The sequence below is a fragment of the Sprattus sprattus genome, assembly GCF_963457725.1.
Source record: "Sprattus sprattus genome assembly, chromosome: 15".
NCBI classification, from domain to species: Eukaryota; Metazoa; Chordata; class Actinopteri; order Clupeiformes; family Clupeidae; genus Sprattus; species Sprattus sprattus.
This window is the reverse complement of record NC_137913.1, coordinates 1,553,373-1,565,872: the sequence shown is the minus strand read 5'-3', so window position 1 is coordinate 1,565,872 and position 12,500 is coordinate 1,553,373. Positions and strand designations below refer to the sequence as shown.

The window sequence follows — 12,500 nt, the reverse complement described above, 5'->3', positions numbered from 1 at the left end:
CCTCCTCATCCCAAGCATAGTCCCACCGCCAACAGAACTGTCATAAATTACTGCACACTCACACTGCACACACACACACACACTCACACCCGCACACGCACACGCACACGCACACGCACACGCACACGCACACGCACACGCACACGCACACGCACACGCACACGCACACGCACACGCACACGCACACGCACACACACACCCACACACACATCCACACTAGCAAACTAATCCTTTGGAAACAGTACGTTTGTATCGTAGTATCGTAGAGTCCGCTACTTCCGCCCCCGCGATTAAAAAAGTGACAAACGGTTATAAACATTTATAGATCGAAACATCTTTAATCAATCAACCTCACATATTCTGTGATTTACCTTTGTTACGTCTGGTGTAAGGAGATTAGCCAAAAATGAGCAAAACATTCAGAATCAGAACCCCTAACCTCACGTGTACATCTCCTACCTCTGTCGTCAGCGGTCGTCGCTCTGATGGGCGGTTTAAAGAGGGAGAGAGGTCTCTATGTCGCTCGGACTCGTATGACTCTCTCAAAATTCTCGTTGCGAAATCGAATTTGTTCACTTCGCTCCGTAACTTTCTGACCTTTGACCTTTTGACCTCTCCTCTGTTTCAGTGGACAGAGTTCACGGACCGGACGCTGGCCCGCTGCCCCCACTGCAGAAAAGTGTACGTGTCTCTCTCTCTCTCTCTCTCTCCTCTCTCTCCTCTCTCTTTCTCTCATTCTCCCTCTTATCTCTCTCTCTCTTCTCTCATTCTCCCTCTCTCTCTTCTCTCTCTCCCTCTCTTCTCTCTCTCCTCTCTCTCTTCTCTCTCTCCTCTCTCTCTTCTCTCTCTCTTCTCTCTCTCTTCTCTCTTCTCTGTATCTCTCTTCTCTCTCTCTCTCTCTCTTCTCTCATTCTCCCTCTCTTCTCTCTATCTCTCTCTTCTCTCTCTCTCCCTCTCTTCTCTCTATCTCTCTCTTCTCTCTCTCCTCTCTCTCTTCTCTCTTTCTCTCATTCTCCCGCTTCTCTCATTCTCCCTCTCTTCTCTCTCTCTTCTCTCTCTTCTCTCTATCTCTCTCTTCTCTCTCTCTCTTCTCTCTTTCTCTCTCTCTCTCTCTTCTCTCATTCTCTTCTCTCTTTCTCTCATTCTCCCTCCTCTCTCTTTCTCTCATTCTCCCTCTTATCTCTCTCTCTCTTGTCTCATTCTCCCTCTCTCTCTTCTCTCTCTCCCTCTCTTCTCTCTCTCCTCTCTCTCTTCTCTCTCTACTCTCTCTCTTCTCTCTCTCTTCTCTCTTCTCTGTATCTCTCTCTTCTCTCTCTCTCTCTCTTCTCTCATTCTCCCTCTCTTCTATCTATCTCTCTCTTCTCTCTCTCTCTCTCTTCTCTCATTCTCCCTCTCTTCTCTCTATCTCTCTCTTCTCTCTCTCTCCCTCTCTTCTATCTATCTCTCTCTTCTCTCTCTCTCTCCTCTCTCTCTTCTCTCTTTCTCTCATTCTCCCTCTTCTCTCTCTCTCTTCTCTCTATCTCTCTCTTCTCTCTCTCTCCTCTCTCTCTTCTCTCTTTCTCTCATTCTCCCTCTTCTCTCTCTCTCTCTCTCTCTCTCTCTTCTCTCATTCTCCCTCTCTTCTCTCTCTCTCTTCCCTTCGTTATCCTTCCATCTGGACACACCTAGATCTGAAGAAACATCTGTGACGGAGGTCTGACTGCCCTTTTCTCTTCTTGTTCACGCAGCTCTTCCATTGGCCAGAGGTACCCTAGGAGGCGGAGCCTGTGGTGTTTTCTGCTTTGCTTGCTCTTCAGCATCTCAGCTGCTGGATTGATAGTGAGTACACACTACTGAGTGTGTGAGTGTGTGAGTGTGTGAGTACACACTACTGAGTGTTTGAGTGTGTGAGTGTTTGAGTGCACACTACTGAGTGTTTGAGTGTTTAAGTGTGTAAGTGTGTGAGTGTTTGAGTGTGTGAGTGTGTGAGTGTTTGAGTGCACACTACTGAGTGTTTGAGTGTGTGAGTGTGTGAGTGTTTGAGTGTTTGAGTGCACACTACTGAGTGTTTGAGTGTTTGAATGTGTGAGTGTGTGAGTGTTTGAGTGCACACTACTGAGTGTTTGAGTGTTTGAGTGTGTGAGTGTTTGAGTGTTTGAGTGTGTGAGTGTTTGAGTGTGTGAGTGTTTGAGTGTGTGAGTGTTTGAGTGCACACAACTGAGTGTTTGAGTGTTTGAGTGTGTGAGTGTTTGAGTGTGTGAGTGTTTGAGTGTGTGAGTGTTTGAGTGCACACTACTGAGTGTTTGAGTGTTTAAGTGTGTAAGTGTGTGAGTGTTTGAGTGTGTGAGTGTTTGAGTGCACACTACTGAGTGTTTGAGTGTGTGAGTGTGTGAGTGTGTGAGTGCACACTACTGAGTGTTTGAGTGTGTGAGTGTGTGAGTGCACACTACTGAGTGTGTGAGTGTTTGAGTGTTTGAGTGTGTGAGTGTGTGAGTGTGTGAGTGCACACTACTGAGTGTGTGAGTGTGTGAGTGTGTGAGTGCACACTACTGAGTGTTTGAGTGTTTGAGTGTTTGAGTGTGTGAGTGTGTGAGTGCACACTACTGAGTGTGTGAGTGTTTGAGTGTACACTACTGAGGGTTTGAGTGTTTGAGTGCACACTACTGAGTGTGTGAGTGTGTGAGTGTGTGAGTGTGTGAGTGCACACTACTGAGTGTGTGAGTGTGTGAGTGTGTGAGTGCACACTACTGAGTGTTTGAGTGTGTGAGTGTTTGAGTGCACACTACTGAGTGTTTGAGTGTTTAAGTGTGTAAGTGTGTGAGTGTTTGAGTGTGTGAGTGTTTGAGTGCACACTACTGAGTGTTTGAGTGTTTGAGTGTGTGAGTGTTTGAGTGTTTGAGTGCACACTACTGAGTGTTTGAGTGTGTGAGTGCACACTACTGAGTGTGTGAGTGTGTGAGTGCACACTACTGAGTGTTTGAGTGTTTGAGTGTGTGAGTGTTTGAGTGTTTGAGTGCACACTACTGAGTGTGTGAGTGTGTGAGTGCACACTACTGAGTGTTTGAGTGTGTGAGTGCACACTACTGAGTGTGTGAGTGTGTGAGTGTGTGAGTGTGTGAGTGCACACTACTGAGTGTGTGAGTGTGTGAGTGTGTGAGTGCACACTACTGAGTGTTTGAGTGTGTGAGTGTTTGAGTGCACACTACTGAGTGTTTGAGTGTTTAAGTGTGTAAGTGTGTGAGTGTTTGAGTGTGTGAGTGTTTGAGTGCACACTACTGAGTGTTTGAGTGTTTGAGTGTGTGAGTGTTTGAGTGCACACTACTGAGTGTTTGAGTGTTTGAGTGTGTGAGTGTTTGAGTGTTTGAGTGCACACTACTGAGTGTTTGAGTGTTTGAATGTGTGAGTGTGTGAGTGTTTGAGTGTGTGAGTGTTTGAGTGTTTGAGTGTGTGAGTGTTTGAGTGTGTGAGTGTTTGAGTGTGTGAGTGTTTGAGTGCACACTCCTGAGTGTTTGAGTGTTTGAGTGTGTGAGTGTTTGAGTGTTTGAGTGTGTGAGTGTTTGAGTGTGTGAGTGTTTGAGTGTGTGAGTGTTTGAGTGCACACTACTGAGTGTTTGAGTGTGTGAGTGTTTGAGTGTGTGAGTGTGTGAGTGCACACTACTGAGTGTGTGAGTGTTTGAGTGTGTGAGTGTTTGAGTGTGTGAGTGTTTGAGTGCACACTACTGAGTGTTTGAGTGTTTGAGTGTGTGAGTGTTTGAGTGTTTGAGTGCACACTACTGAGTGTTTGAGTGTGTGAGTGTTTGAGTGTTTGAGTGTGTGAGTGTTTGAGTGTTTGAGTGTGTGAGTGTGTGAGTGTGTGAGTGTGTGAGTGCACACTACTGAGTGTTTGAGTGTGTGAGTGTTTGAGTGCACACTACTGAGTGTTTGAGTGTTTGAGTGTTTGAGTGTTTGAGTGTGTGAGTGTTTGAGTGTTTGAGTGTGTGAGTGTGTGAGTGTGTGAGTGTGTGAGTGCACACTACTGAGTGTTTGAGTGTTTGAGTGTGTGAGTGTTTGAGTGTTTGAGTGCACACTACTGAGTGTTTGAGTGTTTGAATGTGTGAGTGTGTGAGTGTTTGAGTGTGTGAGTGTTTGAGTGTTTGAGTGTGTGAGTGTTTGAGTGTGTGAGTGTTTGAGTGTGTGAGTGTTTGAGTGCACACTACTGAGTGTTTGAGTGTTTGAGTGTTTGAGTGTGTGAGTGTTTGAGTGTGTGAGTGTTTGAGTGTGTGAGTGTTTGAGTGTGTGAGTGTTTGAGTGCACACTACTGAGTGTTTGAGTGTGTGAGTGTTTGAGTGTGTGAGTGTGTGAGTGCACACTACTGAGTGTGTGAGTGTTTGAGTGTGTGAGTGCACACTACTGAGTGTGTGAGTGTTTGAGTGTGTGAGTGTGTGAGTGCACACTACTGAGTGTGTGAGTGTTTGAGTGTACACTACTGAGGGTTTGAGTGTGTGAGTGCACACTACTGAGTGTGTGAGTGTGTGAGTGTGTGAGTGTGTGAGTGCACACTACTGAGTGTTTGAGTGTGTGAGTGTTTAAATGCACACTACTGAGTGGCAATACTCAGTGGATGAATAAATGCTATTAAGTAGATGAGGGTTTAGAGTGCATTACGGAGTGGATGAGTATGTAAGTGGGGCAAATAAGTATTTGACCCCCTGCCGAATACGGCAAACTTGTGTAATTGGCAGGGGGTCAAATACTTATTTTCCCCACTGTACTACTGGGTGAGTATACAATAGTTACTTACACAATACTCTGACTCTGTCTCTGCCTCTTACACCGTCTCTCTCTGTCTCTCTCTGTCTCTGACTCTGTCTCTGTCTCTGTCTCGTTGTCTGTCTCGTAGGTGGGGACGTGGTGTCTCTAACTCTGTCTCTGTCTCTCTGTCTCTCTGTGTCTGTCCCGTAGGCGGGGATGTGGCTGCAGGCTCAGGAGTAAAGTGTCTCTGTCTCTAACCCAGTCTCTGTGTCTGTCTCTGTGTCTTTCTCTAACCCAGTCTCTGTCTGTGTCTGTCTCTAACTCTGTCTCTTTCTCTGTGTCTGTCTCCCGTAGGCGGGGACGTGGCTGCAGGCTCAGGAGTAAAGTGTCTCTGTCTCTAACCCAGTCTCTGTCTCTGTGTCTCTAACTCTGTCTCTGTCTCTCTGTCTGTCTCTAACCCAGTCTCTGTGTCTGTCTCCCGTAGGCGGGGACATGGCTGCAGGCTCAGGAGTAAAGTGTCTCTGTCTCTGTCTCTGTCTGTCTCTAACTCTGTCTCTGTCTCTCTGTCTGTCTCCCGTAGGCGGGGACGTGGCTGCAGGCTCAGGAGTAAAGTGTCTCTGTCTCTGACCCTGTCTCTGTGTCAGTCTCAGTCTCAGTCTCAGTCTCTGTCTCTGTCTCTGTCTCTGTCTCTGTCTCTGTCTCTGTCTCTGTCTCTGTCTCTGTCTCTGTCTCTAACCCAGTCTCAGTCTCTGTCTCTGTGTCTGTCTCTAACTCTGTCTCTGTCTCTGTCTCTGTGTCTGTCTCTAACTCTGTCTCTGTGTCTGTCTCTAACTCTGTCTCTGTGTCTGTCTCTAACTCTGTCTCTGTCTCTGTCTCTGTCTCTGTGTCTGTCTCCCGTAGGCGGGGACGTGGCTGCAGGCTCAGGAGTAAAGTGTCTCTAACTCTGTCTCTGTGTCTGTCTCTAACTCTGTCTCTGTCTCTGTCTCTGTGTCTGTGTCCCGTAGGCAGGGACGTGGCTGCAGGCTCAGGAGTACCGTGGGATCTACGCGTCGTGGGCGGCGCTGCTGCTGCTGGTTCTGCTCACGCTGGGCCGTGGACTCTACTGGACCTGTCTGCGCGTCAGCCAGCCTCTCCAGAACCTCACATAGACACACACACACACACACACACACACACACATACACACACACATACACACACACACACACACACACACACACACACACACACACACACACACACACACACACACACACACACACACACACACACACACACACACACACACACACACACAGGAGAGGAGGAGGAGGAGAGAGGAGGAGGAGAGAGGAGGAGGAGAGGAGAGGAGGAGGAGATGAGAGGAGGAGGAGGAGGAGAGGAGGGGAGGGGAGGAGGAGGAGATGAGAGGAGAGGAGGAGGAGATGAGAGGAGGAGAAGGAGGGGGAGGGGGAGGAAGAGGAGGGGAGGAGGAGAGGAGGAGGAGGGGGGGGAGAGGAGAGGAGATGAGGGGGGGGGGGGGGGGGGGGTGGAGAGGAGAGGAGAGGAGGCTGATGTCAGAAGAGTACAGAACGGATTGCAGGAGAATAAGAAGGAATAATGGACAGGGGAGAGAAGTGGAGAGGGGGAGAAGAGTGAAGAGAGAGAGAGTGGGGTAAAGAGAAGGGTTACATCTCCTCTCCTCCTCCTCTCCTCTCCTCCCCCTCTCCTCCTCCTCTCCTTTCATCAGACCTCCTCTCCTCCCCCTCTCCTCCTCCTCTCCTTTCATCAGACCTCCTCTCCTCCCCCTCTCCTCCTCCTCTCCTTTCATCAGACCTCCTCTCCTCCCCCTCTCCTCCCCCCTCTCCTCCTCCTCTCCTTTCATCAGACCTCCTCTCCTCCTCTCCTCCTCCTCTCCTCTCCTCTCTGTCAGCTGACATAAGGAAGTGATGGGGTTGCCATGGGTGATGAGGTTCTCTGGTGTAGGGAGTCTTTAGGTCATTTGATTTCTGTTACAGTCAAGCTGAACACACACCTCACCTGACGGAACCAAACCATAATGCCACGTTAGAACACACACACACACACACACACACACACACACACACACACACACACACACACCACACACACACACACACACACACACACACACACACTAGTACCCATCCTGTGTGTTCTTCCCCAGTTTTGTTGCACACTTACACTGTGATGCCCTGTTTTCAAAGGCCATGTCTTTTCCCCCAACACACACACACACACACACACACACACACACACACACACACACACACACACACACACACTGTCGTGGCCTTTCTCTGCAGCAGGGGGCTTATGGCTTTATACGGGTCATCCTGAAAGGGGCGGGGCCTGGTGGGTTGGAGGTCCTTGCCCCAGAGTTCTGATTGGTCGGTGACCTGATGACAATGCTGCAACCCTTAGTGACATGCTGCTGAACCAAGCAGCTTTGAGGCCTTAGAACACGAGAGAGAGAGAGAGAGAGAGAGGGAGGAAAAGAGAGCGAGGGAGAGAGAGAGATAGTGAGCGAGCGAGAGAGAGAGAGAGAGAGAGAGAGAGAGAGAGAGATGGATAGAATGATAGATAGAGAGAGAGAGAGATATGGATAGAATGATAGAGAGAGAGAGAGAGAGATGGATAGAATGATAGAGAGAGAGAGATGGATGGATAGAGTGAGAGAGAGAGGGGCAATGAGAGCGAGGGAGGGGGAGGGAGAGCGAGGGGGAATGAGAGATAGGAAGAGGGGGGATGATTGAGAGAGAGAGAAGGAAAGAGAGAGAGAAGGAATGAAGGATGAGAGAGAGAGAGAGAGAAAGAGAGAGTGAGAGGGGAAGAGAGAAGGAGAGAAAGCAGACATTTGCATCAATAGTCCACCAGGGGACACTCTTACACACACACACACACACACACACACACACACACACACACACACACACACAATGTAAATACAAAACACAATGAACGCACAATCTCTCCCTCTGCCTATTATTAACAACTCTACAACAGTCTCCTGAGTCTGAACACACACACACACACACACACACACACACACACACACACACACACACACACACAGCTCCTCACACACACCTCACTCATATGATACAGACACCTTATACATTACCTTAATGCAGACACCACACTCTCTCTCTCTCTCTCTCTCTCTCTCTCTCACAAACTCACTAAGACACACACACTCACACACACACCGTCTGTCAGAACAGAACACACACACTCCCCCGCATCCTTCGTTGTGCACACAATCTCTCTCTCACACATACACACACACACACTCTCCTCTCTCTCTCACACACACACACACACACACTCTCTCTCTCGCTCCCTCTCTCTCACATACACACAAACACACACACACACAATCTCTCTCTCTCAAATACACACAAAAACACTCTCTCTCGCTCTCGCTCTCTCTCTCTCTCTCTCTCACATACACACACACACACACACACAATCTCTCTCTCTCAAATACACACACACACACACACAGCTGCTGTGGGACTTTGTGGCTTCAACACTACATGATCACACACACACACAACACTACATGATCACACACACACACAACACTACATGATCACACACACACACAACACTACATGATCACACACACACACAACACTACATGATCACACACACACACTACATGATCACACACACTACATGATCACTACATGATCACTACATAGGTCATCCTTTAATTGGCTGCCAGGTCCTTCTCTTTCTCCTTTTCTTCCTCTTCCTCCTCCTCCTCTTCTTATGTTGATGAACAAAAATGTTAAATTATTTAATGTGAATCTAGAAAAGCATTATCAACTACCTACTAACCTGTGCTGTGGCCAGATTTAAAAAGCTCTGATCTGATCGGAGACACACACACACACACACACACACACACATCTGTGCTTGACTGATACTGTGTTACTGGTGTAGTAACCTCAGAGACGTTTGTTTGTTATTTATGATTTGAGTTGATCGAGTCCACACACACACACACACACACACACACACACACACACACACACACACACACACACACACACACACACACAGACATCTGTTCTTATTCATGATTTGAGTTAATCGAGTCGACACTCCACACACACACACACACACACACAGACATCTGTTCTTATTTATGATTTAAGTTGATTGAGTCCACACACACACACACACACACACACTCACACACACACACACACAGACATTTGTTTTTATTTATGATTTAAGTTGATCGAGTTGATCGGTGTTTGATTCCTGTTGTATATTGATCATGTTCATGCTAACATCTGAAGACCAGGCGGACACTCCTCGGAGTGTGAATGTGTGTGTTCATTCAGTGGAGGAGAGCAGGAGGAAGATGATGATGATGATGATGATGACATTATAAATTGTTAGAGTAATTACTGTAAGTTGTCAGTGTTATTGTTTCACCGTCTCTTTCTCTCACACACACACACACACTCACACTCACACTCTCTCTCTCACACACTCACACAAGCACACACACACCTTCATATGTCCCTCACGGAGAGAAGAGAAAGTGACTGACCTCACTTGGCCTTCTTCCAGTCCTCTCACTCTCTCTTACACACACACACACACACAAACACAAACACACACATACACACACATATGTACACTCTCTCTTACACACAAACACACACACACACACACATATGTACACTCTCTCTTACACATACACACACACACATATGTACACTTTCTCTTACAAACACACGCACACATATGTACACTCTCTTACACACACACACACACACACACATGTACACTTTCTCTTACACACACACACACATACAGCCGCGGAAAAAATTAAGAGACCACTTCAAAATTATCAGTTTCTCTGGTTTTACTATTTATTGGTATGTGTTAAAGTAAAATGTACATTTTTGTTTCATTCGATAACCTACTGGCAACATTCCTACCAAATTTCAAATAAAAATATTGTCATTTAGATCATTTATTTGCAGAAAAATGACAATTGGTCAAAATAGCAAAAAAGATGCAGTGTCTTCAGATCTCGAATAATGCAAAGAAAACAAGCTCATATTCATTTTTAAACTACACAATACTAATGCTTTAACTTAGGAAGAGTTCAGAAATCAATATTTGGTGGAATAACCTTGATTTAAAATCACAACTTTCATGTGTCTTGGCATGCTCTCCACCAGTCTTTCACATTGCCGTTGGGTGACTTTATGCTACTCCTGGCGCAAGAATTCAAGCAGCTCGGCTTCTTTTCATGGCTTGTGACCATCCATCTTCCTCTTGATCACATTTCAGAGGTTTTTTTATGGGATTCAGGTCTCGAAATTGGGCTGGCCATGACAGGGCCCTGATCTGGTGATACTCCATCCACACCTTTACCAGCCTGGCTGTGTGGCATGGAGGATTGCCCTGCTGAAAAAAACACTTCTCAGAGTTGGGGAACATTGTCAGAGCAAAAGGAAGCAAGTTTTTTCTCCGGGACAACGTTGTACTTTGCCTGGCTGAGGTTTGTAAAAGACCATAAGGATTGAACCAAAGCGGACTGGAGGGTCTCCTAGTTCGTCTTCTCTGATGAGTCCAATTTTCAGCTTTGCCCAACACATGGTCGTCTGATAGTTAGACGGAGACCTGGAGAGGCCTACAAGCCACAGAGTCTTGCACCTACTGTGAAATTGGACTCATCAGAGAAGACGAACTAGGAGACCCTCCAGTCCGCTTTGGTTCAATCCTTATGGTCTTTTACAAACCTCAGCCAGGCAAAGTACAACGTTGTCCCGGAAGAAAAACTTGCTTCCTTTTGCTCTGACAATGTTCCCCAACTCTGAGAAGTGTTTTTTCCAGCAGGGCAATGCTCCATGCCACACAGCCAGGCCAGTAAAGGTGTGGATGGAATATCACCAGATCAGGACCCTGTCATGGCCAGCCCAATTTCGAGACCTGAATCCCATAAAAAAACCTCTGAAATGTGATCAAGAGGAAGATGGATGGTCACAAGCCATGAAAAGAAGCCGAGCTGCTTGAATTCTTGCGCCAGGAGTAGCATAAAGTCACCCAACGGCAATGTGAAAGACTGGTGGAGAGCATGCCAAGACACATGAAAGTTGTGATTTTAAATCAAGGTTATTCCACCAAATATTGATTTCTGAACTCTTCCTAAGTTAAAGCATTAGTATTGTGTAGTTTAAAAATGAATATGAGCTTGTTTTCTTTGCATTATTCGAGATCTGAAGACACTGCATCTTTTTTGCTATTTTGACCAATTGTCATTTTTCTGCAAATAAATGATCTAAATGACAATATTTTTATTTGAAATTTGGTAGGAATGTTGCCAGTAGGCTATAGAATAAAACAAAAATGTACATTTTACTTTAACACATACCAATAAATAGTAAAACCAGAGAAACTGATAATTTTGAAGTGGTCTCTTAATTTTTTCCGCGGCTGTATGTACACTCACACACACACACATATGTACACTCTCACACACACACATCTACACTCTCTCACAGACACACACACATATGTACACTCTCTCACACAGACACACACACAAACACAATCCATTTGTGGTCTTGAGTTACACGCGGATGTATTATTTTCCTGGACAAAAAGAAGTGAAGGGCTAGACAAACACACACACACACACAGAGAGGCACACACACACACACACACACAGAGGCGCAGGCACACGCACACACAGAAGTGAAGGGCTAGGAAACGAACAGAGACCTTTTAGAAACCGCAAAAGCCCCCGGAGAGAGAGGGGGAGAGAGATGGATGGATGGAGGAAGAGAGAAAACTAAGCTGACTTTAATAAAAAGGCAAGACAGTGTGCCTGATGGGGGGGGGGGAGAGATGAAGAGAGAATCCGAGTGAGAGAGAAAGACTGATACACTGAGGGTCAGAAAGAAAAGAAAAAGGAGCAACTGATAGAGAGAGGTATATAAAGAGAGAGTGATAGAGGAAGGTGTATAAAGAGAGAGAGTGATAGAGGGAGGTGTATAAAGAGAGAGTGATAGAGGGAGGTATATAAAGAGAGAGAGTGATAGAGGGAGGTGTATAAAGAGAGAGAGTGATAGAGGGAGGTGTATAAAGAGAGAGAGTGATAGAGGGAGGTATATATATAGAGAGAGAGTGATAGAGGGAGGTGTATAAAGAGAGAGTGATAGAGGGAGGTGTATAAAGAGAGAGAGTGATAGAGGGAGGTATCTATATAGAGAGAGTGATAGAGGGAGGTATATATACAGAGAGAGTGATAGAGGGAGGTATATAGAGAGGGTGATATAGGGGGGTATACAGAGAGAGTGATAGAGGGAGGTATATATAGAGAGAGTGATAGAGGGAGGTGTATAAAGAGAGAGAGTGATAGAGGGAGGTGTATAAAGAGAGAGAGTGATAGAGGGAGGTGTATAAAGAGAGAGAGTGATAGAGGGAGGTGTATAAAGAGAGAGAGTGATAGAGGGAGGTGTATAAAGAGAGAGAGTGATAGAGGGAGGTATATATATAGAGAGAGAGTGATAGAGGGAGGTGTATATATACACAGTACCTGTCAAATGTTTGGACACATTTTCTACATGGTAGATAACACGTTTGGTACATCATTCCATATGTGTTCTTTCGTAGATTAAATGGCTTCAGTATTAATCTGCAATGTAGAAAATAATAAAAGTAAAGAAAACACTTCTCAAAATGAAGGTTTGTCCAAACTTTTGACTGGAACTGTATATGTACAGAGAGAGTGAGGGGCCTAGAAATATATGGAG

At 46.1% G+C, this 12,500-nt stretch overlaps 1 protein-coding gene across 1 annotated transcript in view; it reads left to right on the top strand.

Moving 5' to 3' along the window:
* Positions 1 to 5,858, top strand: part of pip4p1a (phosphatidylinositol-4,5-bisphosphate 4-phosphatase 1a) — a gene marked incomplete at its 3' end in the record, with an annotated part of 15,966 nt that extends 10,108 nt beyond the window's left edge. Inside the window, exons 5-7 of the mRNA XM_080853053.1 lie at positions 629 to 681; positions 1,728 to 1,818; positions 5,715 to 5,858. Coding sequence (XP_080709179.1) covers positions 629 to 681; positions 1,728 to 1,818; positions 5,715 to 5,858 — 288 coding nt within the window. The remainder of the gene's footprint in view (positions 1 to 628; positions 682 to 1,727; positions 1,819 to 5,714) is intronic.
* Between the last annotated feature and the right edge of the window lie 6,642 nt (positions 5,859 to 12,500).